Source organism: Geospiza fortis, unplaced genomic scaffold (assembly GCF_000277835.1).
Source record: "Geospiza fortis unplaced genomic scaffold, GeoFor_1.0 scaffold129, whole genome shotgun sequence".
In the NCBI taxonomy this organism is placed as follows: Eukaryota; Metazoa; Chordata; class Aves; order Passeriformes; family Thraupidae; genus Geospiza; species Geospiza fortis.
In genome coordinates, this window is record NW_005054522.1 from 138,745 (window position 1) to 156,782 (window position 18,038).

At 48.2% G+C, this 18,038-nt stretch overlaps 1 protein-coding gene across 1 annotated transcript in view; it reads left to right on the forward strand.

The window, feature by feature from the left end:
• LOC102039897 (plexin-A4) overlaps nt 1-18,038 on the forward strand; it is a gene marked incomplete at its 5' end in the record, with an annotated part of 176,450 nt that overhangs the window by 63,098 nt on the left and 95,314 nt on the right. The window contains one exon of the mRNA XM_031063698.1: nt 14,356-14,556. Coding sequence (XP_030919558.1) covers nt 14,356-14,556 — 201 coding nt within the window. The remainder of the gene's footprint in view (nt 1-14,355; nt 14,557-18,038) is intronic.

The window sequence follows — 18,038 nt, forward strand, 5'->3', positions numbered from 1 at the left end:
TGTCTCGTCTCCATTCAGATCTGCTGTGATCCAGGGAGAAGTTTTCATGTCAATGTTTCTGTACAAGGAAGGGATGCTGGGATAGCCTGCTTGAGTTGATGGGATAAAAGAATAAATCTTTTATTTGTGCCTTTTTCTCTGAAATGAACATTATCTTGTTCCAGGCCTTGCAAGGATTTTAGCTTTGTTTAGGGGAAAAAAAGGAAGGGGGAAAATGGCACAAGCCAAAAGCAAGCCTAGATAACAAATCTGTTATTCACCAGGTTTAACAGATACATAATAATTTAATTACCTTGAAGGAGGTTTTCATCTTTCCCTGCTCAGCCGACATGTGCATGCATGTGTTTTTCTTTCTCCCCCAAACAAGCCTTTCATTAAAAGGATTTTCATCTGCTGCCTAAAAAGGGGAGAGAAGAAAAGATCTCTCACTGAAGTGTTTTATGTGGAGTTGTACGTGCTAATGACAGCAAAGCCCACATAAAAGGAACAACTGCTTCAAATATTCATTTGTCAGGAGTGATGGGGAGCCCTGTGAGCTGTGTGCTGGTGAGCAGCTGCTGAGGAGCAGAGCATGGCTTTGCTCCTGCCTTGGGCCAAACCAAGAGCTGAACTGGTGGCCTCCATCACCCCTGCACTGATTTGGCTCTGCCTGGCTGCTGGTCCTTCTTGGGAAGGTGTTTGTTGGGAAATGGAGTGGAAGGAAGGGGGGAAAAAGAAGGTGGAGGGTAATGATGCCTAAACTGACAGGCATCTAAGAGACATTTGGATAATGTCCTTAGTAACAGGCTCTAAATTTGTGCTAGTCCTGAAGTGGTCAGGAAGTTGGGCAGGATGGTGGTTGTAGGTCCCTTTGAACCAAAAATACAATATTTTATTCTATTCTACTCTATTAGGTCTCTTTGAACTGAAAACTATTCTATTCTACCCCATCCCATTTATTTGTTTAATGTCCATGTCTCCTCATCATTGGCTTTGTAGTAAACTCAGCAGTGCCTTCCCCATCCTGCTGCTGCCTCTCAGACTCAGAGGGGACTTTGCCCCAAGGTCTCCAAAACCCACACATGTTTCCAGGCCCTCCAAATGTTCTGTTTTGTCCTCTTTTCGAGGTGCAGAAGGAAGTCACAGCACCCACCTGCTCCCAAAATGCACCCCAGTGAACTGGGTGGCTGCACTGGGGAGGGGACAGAGGACCTGCTGGGCCATTGGGGGAGCATGGCCAACTCCTTGCTGCCTTGCATCAAAAACCCTTCTGGTGATGCATCTTCAGCTGTTGCTGTGGCAACTGCTCAGTTTTCATCCCTCTCCTCTTTCCAGCTTCACTTAACCCATCTAGAGAGGAGACTGCTGGAAGCCTCAGCACGGGGAGAGGAGAAAACCCATCCCTGCTCAAATGAATGCACCTCTCCTCTCTCAGGGGCTGCAATGACAGCTCCAGCCAGGCCAATCCCAGGGCTCCAAACCCTTTCCTGGCTTGTCAATTATCCCTTCACTTATTCTGGCACCTGTCTGTCATTAAGGGGAGGGTGTGAGGTGGAGTTTCTATGGCAACTGCAGGCAGCTTGCTGGGCAAGGCAGGGGTGATGCCTTGAGAAGGCTGAGCTAGAGCAGAGGCTGGGCAGAGTTCCAGAATAAAGCAGGGATTTATGGAAAGGATCTCCTCCACGGATCCACCTTGGGCAGCACAAGAGCCCAGCCAGGGCTGCACCCAAGATGAACCAAAATGGCCCCAAAATGTACGAGTGCTCCCGGGGTCTCTCCCTGGGATCAGTTCTGCTCCATTTGCACCTTGCAGTTCATTGTCCTATTCCAGCTTTAGCCCCTGCAGTCCCACCCTGCTTGTTTTTCTCTCTCCAGCCCACGGGGTTTGTGCTCCTGGGCTGAGATTTGGGTCATTTGTCCTTGGTGCCCAGCTGGAGCAGGAATTGTTTTGTCTCCCTGCTCTGTGCACACAGCTCACCATCCCATAATATGAAGCTCAGACCCACACACTAAAGCAGCACAGAATGTGAAAATAGAAAAGCCAAACCTGAGGCATGACACCCCCGTCCCCAGGTGCCACATGCACAGGGCTCTGGAACCCCTCCAGCAATGGGAATTCCAGCCCTGCCTCGGGCAGCCCACTGCCATCACTGGAAACCCTTTCCATGAGGGAATTGTCCCCAGTGTCCCCCCTGCAGCTCCCCCGGGCCAGCCTGAGGCTGTTCCCTGCTGTCCTGTCCCTGTGCTGGCCATGGAGCTCCCCAGAGTGACCTCGTGCTGCCTGCGGAGCTTGGCCTTCCCAGCCCTGTGCACAGGATCCAGCTGGGACCAAAGCCAGACCTGGCCCCAAAGGTTGGACTGTCCCTGGGCCAGGGGTGCTGGGCCAGCCCCACCTGGATATTCCATGGGCTCCAAGGGGCACACATGGGATCTGACACAGCAAAACCCCAGACCTGGACCCACCTGAGGTTCATCCCACGGTGTTTGTGCTCCTGGGCTGAGATTTGGGTCATTTGTCCTTGGTGCCCAGCTGGAGCAGGAATTGTTTTGTCTCCCTGCTCTGTGCACAGAGCTCACCATCCCATAATATGAAGCTCAGACCCACACATTAAAGCAGCACAGAATGTGAAAAATATATCTGAAAAATAATAGAAAAGGCATATAAAATAAATGGGTATATTATTTTATACCTGAGGCATCAGGGGCACTGGCAGCCACCCCATGCATGTAGGATCTGCACACATTTCATGGCACCTACAGCACAGGGGGTTGGTGTTTAGCATCTGTTTTACTCCTAGAAGGGTTTCCAGGCACGTGTGATGGAGTTTGGTCTGCTCTGCATCATGCCCAGGGAAGGCAGGGGTAATCCAGGAGGAGGCTGCAGCTGGTGGTTTGGATCCAGCTGTGCCTTGGGACTCCTGGTGGCTTGGCATTTCAGGCTGCGGCATTTCAGCCCCCATCCGTCATTACAGCACTTTCCCAGAAAAGGAGATGTGTCCTGTAGTGGGTACATCCTCTTCAGAGGGGGTGCTTCAGATAATGATGAGAGGAAATTAAACACAGAAAAAAAGCTCCCCTTTGTTCAGGGAGCCTTGTTAGAGCATGAAAATGCTGCTCAGAGGCAGTGTCAGAGCCACAGGTTTGATTTCAGCAGATGAGAGTTGTATTTCTGACTCCGAGTTGGCTTGGACACGTTCACCTTTCAGTGCCCCTGATTCCCTCATACTTTCTGATTTAGGTAACCACTTCCAGTTAATAGGTGCTTGTACCATCCTTAGTTCCTGGAGCTGTGATCTCACAGTGGGGGCTGCTCATGAGAAGCCTTTGAACACGTACAAACAAATTAGATAATTTGCTGTTGTTTGCCAGTCACGGTGACTTGCACTGAGGTGAAGAAGAAGGAAGGTGTGAAGAGGCTTCTTCTGTTATTTTTGGGTATCTTTTGCCATCTCTAAACCTTTCTGCCCTGCAGTCATCCAGCTGGCAGGGGAAAAGGCTGGTAACTTGTTCCATTTCTGCAGTAAGTTTCAGCAGAGTTTCAGAGACGTATTAATTCTTAGAATCACACTGATTTGTGTTGGAAAGGACCTTAAAGATAATCTCATTCCAACCCCCCTGCCATGGGCAGGGACATCTCCCACTATCCCAGGTTGCTCCAAGCCCTCTCCAGCTTGGCCTTGGACACTTCCAGGGATGTGGCAGCTTCTCTGGGCAACCTGTGCCAGGGCCTCCTCACCCAGAGAATAATTAATTTCTTCTTACTATATATCTCATCTAATATCTAATTTATTTCTGATAATTATGGTGGTGGATCTTCAGGAAATCTGCCCTGGTGCACAACAGCTCCATCCTTTCTCCTCTTGTTGAGACCTCCAACCAAACCACCACAGGATCTGAGAAATGATGGAAAAGGCTTTTTCTGAGAGCAGTACATCCTACCTTCATGCACATCTTGTTTTCTTAGAGCTCAGCCTCACCTTGTGAGTGACTAATCAAGGGACCTGCTTGTGTGATTTCGAGGAGCAGCTCAGGGTTGGAATGAGAGATACAAGAAACATCTGACACTCAGCACTGTGTCCCTGCTGTTTTTCATAACAGTTGGGCTGCTCATCTTTGTCATGCAGGATTATCTATCCCACAGGACAGAGTGATCTCAGAATGCAGCAGGCTAATGTTCATCTGTCCCCGCCAACACAGCATCCTTCCCCAGAGTGACCTCGTGCTGCCTGCGGAGCTTGGCCTTCCCAGCCCTGTGCACAGGATCCAGCTGGGACCAAAGCCAGACCTGGCCCCAAAGGTTGGACTGTCCCTGGGCCAGGGGTGCTGGGCCAGCCCCACCTGGATATTCCATGGGCTCCAAGGGGCACACATGGGATCTGACACAGCAAAACCCCAGACCTGGACCCACCTGAGGTTCATCCCACGGTGTTTGTGCTCCTGGGCTGAGATTTGGGTCATTTGTCCTTGGTGCCCAGCTGGAGCAGGAATTGTTTTGTCTCCCTGCTCTGTGCACAGAGCTCACCATCCCATAATATGAAGCTCAGACCCACACATTAAAGCAGCACAGAATGTGAAAAATATATCTGAAAAATAATATAAAAGGCATATAAAATAAATGGGTATATTATTTTATACCTGAGGCATCAGGGGCACTGGCAGCCACCCCATGCATGTAGGATCTGCACACATTTCATGGCACCTACAGCACAGGGGGTTGGTGTTTAGCATCTGTTTTACTCCTAGAAGGGTTTCCAGGCACGTGTGATGGAGTTTGGTCTGCTCTGCATCATGCCCAGGGAAGGCAGGGGTAATCCAGGAGGAGGCTGCAGCTGGTGGTTTGGATCCAGCTGTGCCTTGGGACTCCTGGTGGCTTGGCATTTCAGGCTGCGGCATTTCAGCCCCCATCCGTCATTACAGCACTTTCCCAGAAAAGGAGATGTGTCCTGTAGTGGGTACATCCTCTTCAGAGGGGGTGCTTCAGATAATGATGAGAGGAAATTAAACACAGAAAAAAAGCTCCCCTTTGTTCAGGGAGCCTTGTTAGAGCATGAAAATGCTGCTCAGAGGCAGTGTCAGAGCCACAGGTTTGATTTCAGCAGATGAGAGTTGTATTTCTGACTCCGAGTTGGCTTGGACACGTTCACCTTTCAGTGCCCCTGATTCCCTCATACTTTCTGATTTAGGTAACCACTTCCAGTTAATAGGTGCTTGTACCATCCTTAGTTCCTGGAGCTGTGATCTCACAGTGGGGGCTGCTCATGAGAAGCCTTTGAACACGTACAAACAAATTAGATAATTTGCTGTTGTTTGCCAGTCACGGTGACTTGCACTGAGGTGAAGAAGAAGGAAGGTGTGAAGAGGCTTCTTCTGTTATTTTTGGGTATCTTTTGCCATCTCTAAACCTTTCTGCCCTGCAGTCATCCAGCTGGCAGGGGAAAAGGCTGGTAACTTGTTCCATTTCTGCAGTAAGTTTCAGCAGAGTTTCAGAGACGTATTAATTCTTAGAATCACACTGATTTGTGTTGGAAAGGACCTTAAAGATAATCTCATTCCAACCCCCCTGCCATGGGCAGGGACATCTCCCACTATCCCAGGTTGCTCCAAGCCCTCTCCAGCTTGGCCTTGGACACTTGCAGGGATGTGGCAGCTTCTCTGGGCAACCTGTGCCAGGGCCTCCTCACCCAGAGAATAATTAATTTCTTCTTACTATATATCTCATCTAATATCTAATTTATTTCTGATAATTATGGTGGTGGATCTTCAGGAAATCTGCCCTGGTGCACAACAGCTCCATCCTTTCTCCTCTTGTTGAGACCTCCAACCAAACCACCACAGGATCTGAGAAATGATGGAAAAGGCTTTTTCTGAGAGCAGTACATCCTACCTTCATGCACATCTTGTTTTCTTAGAGCTCAGCCTCACCTTGTGAGTGACTAATCAAGGGACCTGCTTGTGTGATTTCGAGGAGCAGCTCAGGGTTGGAATGAGAGATACAAGAAACATCTGACACTCAGCACTGTGTCCCTGCTGTTTTTCATAACAGTTGGGCTGCTCATCTTTGTCATGCAGGATTATCTATCCCACAGGACAGAGTGATCTCAGAATGCAGCAGGCTAATGTTCATCTGTCCCCGCCAACACAGCATCCTTGACAAAACACCGGGAAGAGCTTATGTTGTTTTGAAAGCCCAGCTCAGTGCAGTGCTATTGTAATGCCTCAAGTGGCTACAGGCTTTTCTGGCTCTCTGGATATCTGTCAGGACTGCTGGGATCCCTGTGGCACCCTGCAGTGTGAGGGAGGAAGGACAATTCCCCATTCAGACAGTCCAGGGTGATGTCTTGGTTTGGAAGAATTTGCTTTTCTCCATTGTAGCATCAGCTGCATTCACCGCTTTGGGGGCTGGCCAAGGAGAAACATTCTCAGGATGTTGCGGCTGCAGATAAGAGGTGAGGCTGGAATGTGTGTCCTGCCTCTCTTGGGGCATCTCCAGGAGCCCAGGCCCTCCTTCCCTGCCTGCTCTTTGAGCATGAGTCCATTTGCTTTGGCTTGGGTGTTATCTTATGCTGCCGTGGATCTCGGGGAGGGAGAGGATGATGAGAGCTGTGATATCGTGGTCCTGACCTTCCCACTGTGGAAGCCAAGCTGTGATGATTCCCTGGGCTTCTGCCCTGGTTTCTAGAGGAAGTGACCTCTGTGCAACCTCCAGCCCATCTGTTCCTCTGTCTCCTCCATCTACTGCCAAACTCACTGACCATTCTGGGCCTTGTTGGGCCAAAGTTTGGAGCCCTCAAAGTTCCAGAGAGTCTGGAGTTCTCAGGTTCCTGCTGGCTGTAAAAATGCACAGCTTCAGAGGAGAAATAGGCTTTCCGTCCTCTTAGGAAGAAGGCACTACAGCTTGGGCTCAACCCTTGTTAGACCCTAGAAATCCCCATGGGAGAGTGTTGTCATGGGAATGCCTCCCACGTCTGAGGAATTCTTAGTTGGATAATGTCCCTTATGTGTGCCAAACCCATTTCTTGGCACTGGTTAATAATGAACTTTGTTGAGGAGTAACAGGTCAATGTCACTATCCTAGAATCAGAGTGATTTGGGTTGGAAGGGACCTTAAACATCATCTAATTCCAACCCCTCTGCTGTGGGCAGGAACATGCATGGAAGTTCTTATGAACTTCTGGTAGAAGTCCTTACAGAAGGCTGGGAAGGGTGCAGATTTATATAGGCCTAATTAGAGAAGGAATTAATTGCTGTTTTATGAGCTGCCTGTGCTCTGCTCCGTGCCTTCCACAGCTTTGCACAATCCAGTTTTCCTGTGTGAGTTGTTCGGAAGAACTCTCTTGCTTAACCAGGGTTTTCCTTTAACAAAAGGCAGATTGCCCAAGTAAATACATGGTTTTCTTGTCTGTTGCACACACACCACCTTCCTCAATGCACATATTCATATTATTTATGATTTCCAAGCTCAGGAAGAATCAGGACTGAGGCTGCTCACATGTCCCCAGTAGCCTCTTTCCAGCAAGCAGATGGACCTCATGACAAAACCATTGACTATTTTTGTCACTGGTCCACTCCCCTAATCCGGTGACCAGAAGGCTCCTGCTCTGTGGATCATTACTTCTCCTTCTGAGAGTGTGTCAAAGCAGCAAAGGGCTGAAAGAAAGCTAATGTTGTGTCTCTATTTAAAAAGGATAAATGTGGCGCTTGGATAATTATGGCAGCCTGACCTTGATCCTCGTGAAATAATGGACCAGCTAAGAAAGACTCTATTAATAAAGAATTAAAGGAGGGTAAAATCATTAATGTTCATCAGCAGTGATGTGTGGACTGACTTCAGAGGCAGAACAGTCCTGGGTTAGGATCAAGCTCTCAACAGACCTGGGTCATTTCCCAGCACTGCCTGCATGGCCTTGGGGGAATCACTTTGCTCCCAATCACCAGGAGTGGGCAGTGAGCCATGGCAGGGGAGGTTGCTTATCTTCATTTAGGTCCTGCTTGTGAGCAGCCACTCTCTGGTGATCAGCACCACTCATCACTCCCCAGCCTCCACAGCATCAGGCCAGGGACCCAAGACAGCTGAGAGGATGATCTCCTGTCCATCAGTGAGGAGGCTCTGCTAGACGTTTCCCAGAGAAATTTTGGATGTCCCATCCCTGGGAGTGTGTAAGGCCAGGTTGAAGCCACCTGGGATAGTGGAAGGTGTCCTTGCCCATGGCAGGGGGTGGAACTGGATGATCTTTAATATCCTGCCCAGCCCATTTTATGACCTGTTGGTCTCCCTCCAGCTGTAGTATCTGTGCAAGCCACCACTGACGTGTCACAGTCACGTTTTCAGAAAAATCTCTTCACCCAGGATTTTCTCCTGGGAAGTTGAGAAGCCTCAGAGAAAAAGGAAAACAGTATTATCTCATTTGCTTCTCCTGTGTTGTGCTCACATGTGGAATGTGTTTGGAGATTGTTAATCCCAAAGGTGATTGTTTCATTGGTTTCATGTGAGTTGTTTTCACTCAATGGCCAATCAGTGCCAAGCTGTGTTGGGACTCTGGAAAGAGTCATGAGTTTTTCATTATTCTCTTTTTAGCCTTCTGTAAGTATCCTTTCTGTATTCTTTAGTTAGTTTAGTATAGTATTCTTAACATAATATAGTATCATAAAATAATAAATGAGCCTTCTGAGAACATGGAGTCAGATTCATCATTCCTTCCTGCCATGGGGCACCCAGCAAATACAACAGACATGTGCAGCTGCCAGAGTGCACAGAGCTAAAACAGAGCCAAATCTTTCACCAGCCTCCAGGCCAACCCCCTTTTGCCAGGCACCAGAACCCCTTGCAATGCCTGACAAAAGAGAGCTGGAATTTGCTCCTGAGTGTGTGGAAGACTCTTGACTAGAAAGGAGCCACCAGAAGTGACAGAGATGCAGGGACTCAATTATTCCTTTGTTGTCTCTGCAGATGTTTACACTTCCCATAAATCCTGTTGCTTTCTTCTCATCAGCTGCCTTTAAAGTTCGGAGCATTTTCCTCATGTATTATTACTTTTGCTGTGCCAATAAATAAGCACACCATCAATCAAGCTAACAACACTGTAAACTTAGGAAGTGCAGATAAAATATATGGTGCATTAAAAAATTCTTTGACCGGGTGAGCTTTTTTTCGGAGCTGGTTTGATTGCTGCTGGTGCCGAGGTAAATTTGGGAGAAGTATATCCAGAAATTTATGGAGCTTGGATTCCTGCCTACAAGGCATTGACCTGATTCCACTTTATAACATAATAACATTCCCCAGTACTGTTTGTGTAAATTTTAAATATAATTTTTACGACGCTAAGAATTAGTGGTATAATAATGTAAACACAGCGTGGACTGTAACTCACCCCTTCTCCCCCTGCACTGGGGATGGAGAGCTCCTTGCTGCTTCCTTCTCCAGACTATCCAGGATCTGGGAAGCTGAGCAGGAGTTTAAAAGGCACCAGCTTGGCAGCCCTGGAGCCCTGGGTTTGCAGCAGTACAGGGTGGTGACCCCGTGTGATTGTGCAGAGGTGTGAGAGACAACTTCAGGAAACAAATTCCAGGCAGTCTCTGCTGCCTCTCATTTGTAAACTTGCTTTTTTCCTGTGTTTTATCCAGGTGAAATCTGATTTCTGCAAGGTCAGTGAAAGGTTAGGTGGTTTTTGCCTCTCTTTTGCCTGTTTTCCCTCTCCTTTTTCTCATTCCTTGTCTGCGTTTTCTTTCTCTTTCCTTGGTCTGTTTTTGTTTTTAATCTAGTTTGGTTGTTTTTTTTTTTAATCTAGTTTAATTTACAGAGCATCCAGATGCTGTGGTCTAGATATCTTTATAAAAACCCAATCCCTGCCTCTCAACTCTTACCCTCTTGACTTGATTACAGCAGAGTGGGTGGGTGACAAAGCCAGAGGGAACACAGAGAAAACAGAACATTGCAGCTCAGCAGAGCAGATGAACAAAAGATGTATTTGTTTACGTAATAACTGAGTAAATAACATTCTGAGTTTCATTTCTTATGGGGTCCCAAAGGGCCTGAGTGAGTCAATCTTGGTCACCGCTTAGATTCACTGTGTGGTCATTTTTTTTTTTCAGGCAAGATGCCTTAGATAAGGTACAAAGATGTTTGCTGGGTGAGGGATATTGAAAGAAAAGTCTTTAAAAAAAAACTGTAAAGTTAAAGAAATGGATTTTAATAGCAGAAGAAAAGAGGAACTGGATGCTTTGAGTAATGATGGAGTGAGTGCTGGAATGAAGTAATGAAGGAGCAGTGAAGGAATGAATGGTCTGTTCCTGAATGGAGGTGACTCCTACTCTTCTGGGAGAGGAAGGGTGAAAACCCATTGCCAAGGATTGAGAAAAGAAATAAAGAAAATTAATATCTGGGCAGTGGTGCCCCCAGTGCCCTCAGCATTAGGTGAGCTTTAGTTTCCTTCCATGGAAAGTGGAGATCCAGCCAATGCTGCCAGGGATCATGAGGGAGGATTATGAAGGAAAAGCTGGAAAGGTTCCCTCCCCTGGATGCTCTGGCTGACAAGAGATGCACAAGTGGGGATGAGTGAACCCCAGTAAAACGTGGGGGCTGTTGGTAGGGGGGGAGTTCATTGTATTAAACCTCCATGGATGTGTTCCCTGTTCCCATGTGGAATGCCTCTCACACAAGGTAGATAAAGCTCCTTTTCTACTGGGAACTGGAAAACACTTTGATGATCCTTTGGATCATAATCCTGGCCAAAAACACTAACAGAGAGTGAAACTGAGAAAATAAGTTGGGAAAAAACCTGTGCAGTATCACAAGACTGTGAGACATCCTGACATGCCTTTTCCTAGAAGAGAAACTTGGGGTATTTTGTCAGTCTCCAGCTTATACTGGCAAACAACACAGTGAAAGCTCCATGAAATCATAGCTCTGAATGTATGAAGCACCATAAAGAAACCAAACTAATTAGTTCTGGGCTAAGACCACACAGCCTCAGAGAGGCCTCCTCATCCTCTTTAGCAGCATCCTCTCAATGGCTCTCACTGGAGACCAGCTCAGCTCAGCTCTGATGAAGGCCATAACACACATGTGAGAGAAAAGGTCCTCATATTTCTGAGACTTTATTATTCCTGCAAGCTACAACAAAAACACATTTGCAGGCGCTCTATGAGGAGTTATAAATAAAGAAAATTAAACTACCATCGACCCAATGAGTACAGCTCATTTCGTGCAGTGGTTTCACTGCAAAAGCTCTCTGACTTGGTAATTGGCAAAATTTTTGGTGATGTGAGGTGTGCATCGCTGCTGATACCAGTAATTGGCAAGGGTGGAGGATATTATTTTAAATGGACTGACTCATTTGAAAGCATTCAAGAACTAGAATGAAGCTACACACACAAAATGAATCAACAATGATTCTCTGGATTGCCAGCTCCCCTTAGAGTCAGGCAAAAGATTTAATTTATTATATATCAAAGGCAAGAAGGGATGGGATTGTGCCCATCCTTGGTGCAGTTGTTGGCAGTCTATGATTTTATTTGTCCTACATCCTGTGAAAACTGTATTTTTCCAACCAAGGAGAAGGATGAAGAGAAAGTGTCTCCACTGCAAAATGTCCAAAATAACTTTTTTACAAAGCCTTCTGCTTGGGTCTGCTCTGGTCAGCTGATGTTTTACCTTCAAAAATACAAACCTGGCCTGTTTTACTCCCAAAAATACAAACCACCCAAAGCTTGACACGGGCTGCAAAATGAGTTCTGTGTTTGAGTCTGAACCCAGAGCCTGGTCCAAGCTCTGAGGTTTTATGCAGTACATCACCCAATGAAATTGCCTTTTCCCCTCCCCGTTTCAATTAGAAAGAACATTAGGTCAATCAGATAAAGCCACATTGGGAGGATTTCCTCTTTATGGCGCTTGCCTCTTCAATTATCTATAATGAACTTCCTCACAGCACTGCAAAGCTTTTTATATGCAAACGAACCCTGTTTTGGGGCTGCCTCAATCACGGCTCGTTAATGAACTTGAAACAAGTGTTATCGGAAAGGTTACAGCACCAGTGCTGGAGGGGGACAGGATAAAGCCACACAAGAAAGACCAGGCTGGAGGGCTGGGATTGGCCTGCAGGTAGCAGAGTGGACTATCTCCATCCTCCACGCCACAGCCCCCACCAGAGGCTTTTCCCTGTGACACACATCAAGTGAAATGCCCGCTCCTGGGAAACGGCTGCTCGGCGGCTGATAGGGCTTCCCCACCCTCCTGCCCCACTGATTCCCTCTGCCAGGGCATCTCTCTCTCTCTCAGCTCCTGGAAATAAACAAGAGGCTGCTGCCAATGTCTTTCCTTGTACCAGGAGAAAGAGAGGGAGCTGAGGCAGAGGCTCCAGGATTTGTTGTGCAGGTGATGGGGAAGGGTCAGGGGTGTTGAAGACATAAGGTCCCAAATGGTGTTTGCATCTGCTGGTGTGATCAGTACTGAAAACTCTTTAATATAGCCTGGATCACCTCCTTCTTCTGCCCTCTGGGGTCTTTATTGGTCTTAAATCAGCCAGAACTATAGATTATGCCTCACTTTTTTTGTGCTGAGTAGCTGCAGGGAGCCTTAATGCTGGTATGGTAGAACCATTGGACCCAAGCCTGGGAAGACTTTCCAGATGGTTAAACCTTGCTCTTTTACCAAGAAAAATGCTTCAGTGACACTTTACCCATTGTGTTCCAGCATCAGGAGCTCCCTGGAGAGGTTCCATCACAGAACAGAAGCAAGGACAGGGAGGGCTGGATCAGGGTGCAATCCTGCACCCCCAAGAATGCAGGGGGTGGCAGTGACAAAGGTCATCCCTGCATTGCAGTGCCCCATGGGTTTTCCACCTCCAACCCTTCCAGCCGGGTTAATGGGATGGCCTGTTAAGCCTGGGCAGCACACATCAAACCAGGCCTTGTGCCAGATTATCTCAGGCAAAGAGCCACTGGATCCGAGGTGGTTCAGCTCCACCCAGCTCCAGGGGCTGTGCTTGGCTCTCCTGGTTCTGGTGCCAGCCTGGATAAGCCCAGTTGAAGCCCATCAGTAGCTCTCAGTTACTTCCACCATGAGCATCATCACCCTGTAAATACAGATGAAAAATCATCTCTCAAGCTCCTCAGTCTGGCAGCCCCTTAGGACAGACCCTCAGATCCTCTCTGGGGCTTGGGAAGGTTCTGGCCTTCACTGCAGGGATGCATTGGGTGGTTACGGGATTTTCTGCCTGCCCCTGGCCAGGGATGAGCTCACATCCTCCATGTGATGAGTGTTGGCTCTGGTAATTCTGTCTCTGGTTGGTGTAACTACAGATGTTGCACATCTGATCCATTTCTTTATCTCCCTCAGTTATTTGCTTCAGCAAGATGCTCCCACCATCTGCTCTAACTAGATCCCAGGCTCTCAATGAGCCATAAATTCCACTTTTGAACTCTTCCCTACTCTTCTGCCCCATTTTCCTCCTGCCCTCCCCTACAGCTCCCTGTCTCTGCTGGAACCAGCTGGACCTGGGTTTAACTTTGGGCAGGACAGGCAAAGGCTGCAGTAATTTCCTAAAGAGCTGAAATCACCCCAGAATCCATGGAAGGGACATCTTGCAGCTGTCTGACTGTGCTATGAAAAAGCAGAGCATGGCCACTCTAACTAATTAAGCTGTGCTAATTAATGAAATTTTAAATGCAGCCACCTGCTAGGCTGCTTTAGGTGCCCGGGGTTCACCTGTGTGAGGGACCCATGAAGAAGAACCACATTAGCAACATCCACTTGGCATTTCTCCTTTTGTGAGCCACTAAAAAGCTTTTCCAAGGGGTCTCCATGCTTTTTGTGACAGTTGTTTTCTTGGCAGCTGGGTCTAGAGCTCTGTAATGAATATTTTCTCCTCTTCTGAGCCAAAATAAATTCTCTTTTTAACAACCCTGACTCCATAGGTTCCAACAGGTCTTGCTGGAGCTGTGCCTTTTGTTCTGTGGTGTGCTGGCTGTTGGGAACTGAGGAACTGTGCTCAGATTTTTGCTTTATTCACTTTTATCATGGCATTGTGACTGGGTTAAGTCTGTGGAGAGTACATGATTGCTTTCCCATTACCTGAATAAACAGAGCAGGTATGAGAAAGCACCAGAGGTGGCTTCCCTGGGTCCTGGAGGCTGAAAAGAGCCAGGGAGATAGGAAAGGATGGTGTGTAGGAAAGGAGGGAGGAAAGCAATCCTTCCTCACCTCTTTATCTGAGCCATCCCAGGAATGCTCCTTGAATAGCGCAGGAATAAACCAAAGCCCAGGGAGCTGCAAAAGCTTTGTAATCAAGCAAACTGAGAAGGTTGGGAAGCACCACAGGACTCTTCCTGAGGCTGGCAAACCCATGTGCTGACTTGGTTTGGTGTCTGCTCTCTCCCCAGGACTGCCCCCAGCTGCTGCAGGCCGAGAAGATCCTGGTGCCCGTGGAGGTGATCAAACCCATCACTCTGAAGGCCAAGAACCTGCCCCAGCCCCAGTCGGGCCAGCGGGGCTACGAGTGCATCCTGAACATCCAGGGCAGCGAGCAGAGGGTGCCAGCCCTGAGGTTCAACAGCTCCAGCGTGCAGTGCCAGAACACCTCGGTGAGCTGCAGGGGACACACGTGCCCACAGCACTGTCCCCAGGGGCCATGGGGTCCTGGCACAGCCCTTCTCACCTCATTCAGGGTGCTGGGGTTGTTAATCGGGAGGAAAGGAGGCTCAAGGGAGACTTTATTGCTCTCTAGAACCACCTGGAGGTTGTGGTGAGGTTGGGGTCTGGCTTTTCTCGCAGGCAGATGGTGATAGGACAAGGGGAAATGGCCTCAAAATGCCAGGAGAGGTTGAGGTTGGATAGTAAGAAAAATTTCTTCACTGGAAGCGGTTAAACATTAAAATAGGAGGAAGGCAGTGGTGGAGTCACCATTCCTGGGAGAGGTTCAGGGGAGGTTCAGGTTGGATATTAAGAAAAAATTATTCACTGGAAGAGTGGTTAAATGTTAAAATAGGATGATGGAAGTGGAGTCACAATCCCTGGGAGAGTTCAAATGAGGTGTAGACTTCACAATTTGGTCTAATGGGCACAGGGGTGTTCAGTCAAAGGTTGGATTTGATGATCTTGGAGGCCTTTTCCAGCTTTCATGATTCTGTGGTTCCAAACATAGGCAGGGAAATGTTGGCTGGTAGCTTGAGACTGCCCTTTTTTCTCCTTGGGCTGGCTGGTGCCACCACTCAGCTGTTGCTTCTGCCACTGAATCCCATCCTCAGGCTGGGCTGGAGCACCTCAGCTGTGACCCACAGGCAGCAATATCAGCTTAACCTGCTCATATTCCCACAAAAAAGGCTTCCAGTGGGACAGGTGTTGATGTCAACGTGAGAGTGAAGGTTATTTTGGGGGAGTTTGATGATAAAACCCCAAATAAACAGTCTGACACGTGCCAGCATGACACAGGTCAGGAAAAAGGTGAGAACACAAAATCCCAGAATGGGTTGGGTTAAAAGGACCTTGAACATCATCCAGTTCTATCCCCCTGCGTGGGCAGGGACACCTTGCACTGCACCAGGTTGCACCAAATGCCATCCAAGGATGGATGGGATTGGGCTGAGTCAAACCTTCCTCCAGCCCTCACATGCCCTCTGAGCAGTCTGTCTGTCTGTCCCTGCCCACCTCCAGTTCCCCACCTGAAGGGCAGGACCTGTGACTCTCCTTGCGAGGAACCTGTGTGAGTCACGACACTGCTGTCACCACAGCAATGTCACTTCTGGGGACAAACCCAGCCAGCACCCAGTGCAATGGAGGCCTCTGCTTCTCCAGAGGTTTATCCATGTCTCCAGGATATGCATCGAGTCATCTCCATTGCTGCTGCTGTGCGATGATTTATTAGTCAGAGAGCTAATTACAGGCTTTAGCCTCTCCACGCTGGGCAGTGCTTGTCACAACACATTCTGCTGCATTAAGCAGGGCTGAGGACTGCAGGCAGTTCACACATTTTACATCTGTTGCAAACAAGCAACTTCCCAACCGATGCTCTTTTATTTGTTCCTTTGTCTCCCTCCCTCCCTCCCGTCTCTCCCTGATTTCCATTACTGCTTAATGACCTGTGAGAATTCAGGTTTCAGGTTAGAAATGGACAGACTGGGAAGTTCAGGAGGGATGCACATTTTCTTTAAAGTGTTATTTTTTAAATGGTGGAAGCTAAGGGGGAATTGCATGCTGGTGGGCACAGATTATATCTGTCCAAAGAGTCTTAGCAGGCAACAAAGACCTTTAATGACCCTTTAGAGTCAGGAATTCTCTGGCACACGTAGGCATTCCAATGAATTATCCCTTTTAAGGATTATTTAAGCATAGTTGGGCTGAGCAGGAAAGTAACTCCAGCCAGCCTCAGCATCCCACTTTGCAGAACCCAATAAATGAGTGGTCTTGACAGGTAATGGTGATTATTCCCTCACTACCTGCATGCTCCAAGAAATTACCAGTGCCTGGGACTGGAGAAACGGGGTTTGATGAGTCCCCAGGTGGATTTGCTCATAGGATGCCTGAGTGCTGTGACTGCACCATTTTGAATTTAATTCTGTTTTCCTAAGCCAGAGCTGCAGAGGGTGGCAGGGCTGAGCCTCAGGCTGGTGCCAAGGCACTCCATGACCTCACTGCTGAGTGCTGTCTGCAGGATGCTTGTCCTGTGTTTTGTGGTGGACCAGGTGGATCTATTTCTTCTCCAGGGAGAGAGGCTCATTTGGGAATAAAATCAACTCTTTTCTATCCTGTTTCTGCCTCTTCTCTCCCTCTGCCCTCCCCTTTCCTTCTCCCTTGCTTTCCTCCTTTTTTGCTTCTCTTGTCTTTCCTTTCCTCCCCTTTCCTTCTCTTGTCTTTCCTTTCCACCCCTTTTCTTCCCCTTCCTTTTGAAGGAGCTTTGACTCTCTGATTTGAGGTCTTTCTTCTTTTCTTCTTTATTCTATTTTTCCCTGAGAAATGTTATTTCATTGTAGCTTGGAATTTGCCAGATACTGAGAGAAAGAGATGTGGAAAGGAGAGACGGACAAAAGAAAGCAGCATTCAGAGAGATACAAAAAGGCAGCAGAGAAGCCCTGGCTGGTGGAGCAGGTGGCAGAGGACACAGACAATAGGGAAGGAGTGCTGGAGATCTGTCTCCATCATGATTATTTCCTCCCCTGCCAGAATTAGCATTCAGGCAGGAGCCACTGCAGCACAATGAGTGTCTGCTCCGGGGGTCACCTGGCTTTGGAAAGAGCTGTCTGAGCCTGTTTGCAGATCCAACCAACCCCCTCTGACAGAGCTGTTTTACTCAGCAGAGTTGCTGGAGGAGGCACTGAAGGTAGCACCTGCATTGCAGGCTTGGAGAAGGTCCAGGGGAGGGTGGGAGGATGTGCTGTGATGGTGTGTCCCTGGAGGGATGCTGTCCTGCCAGCAGATCCCTCTGTTGGTGCTGCACGCTAGACTAAGCAGTCAGCCCTGCCTTGTTTTTCAAGATCTGCCCCCTCCCATCTCACATGAGGCACCCAGGTGCTGAAATTTGCCTCTCGCAGAAAAACTTCTGCAAAATTCAGGATTTTTCCTACTTTCACACGGGATAGAATCAGAGAAAGAGCCTTCTGCTCTGCATTTCCTGATCCCTCAGGATTTACACCAGAGGTCAGAGCCAGCTTAAGCACCTTTTCTAAGCGGCTCCAACTTCAGTGAAAGATGCTCTCAGGACACCCAGGTGTGAGCAGCCTGTCTGTCACTAATGCCACATCCAGCACTGATGATCCCTGGGTGCTCAGCCCAGTCAGGAGCCAGATCTGCCTCTCTCCCTGTCTTTCCCAGAGATATTTCATTTGATAACAGCAATAAGTCTCTGCAGGCAGCACCATTCGGGACAATTATTGTTCTTGTCAAGTGGTTTGAGACTCTCAGCTCTGGGCTTTGTCCTCTGTCACACCACCCAAGGCACACAATTATCACTCAGAGGGACCCTTCCTGCCATCCCTTATTGCACTCGTGATAGCTCTGCCAACAGCCTGGACGTGGAGGGATGGGAGGGGATGAAAAGCAGGGGAGCTAAGGAGACACAGAAATAAGGAAG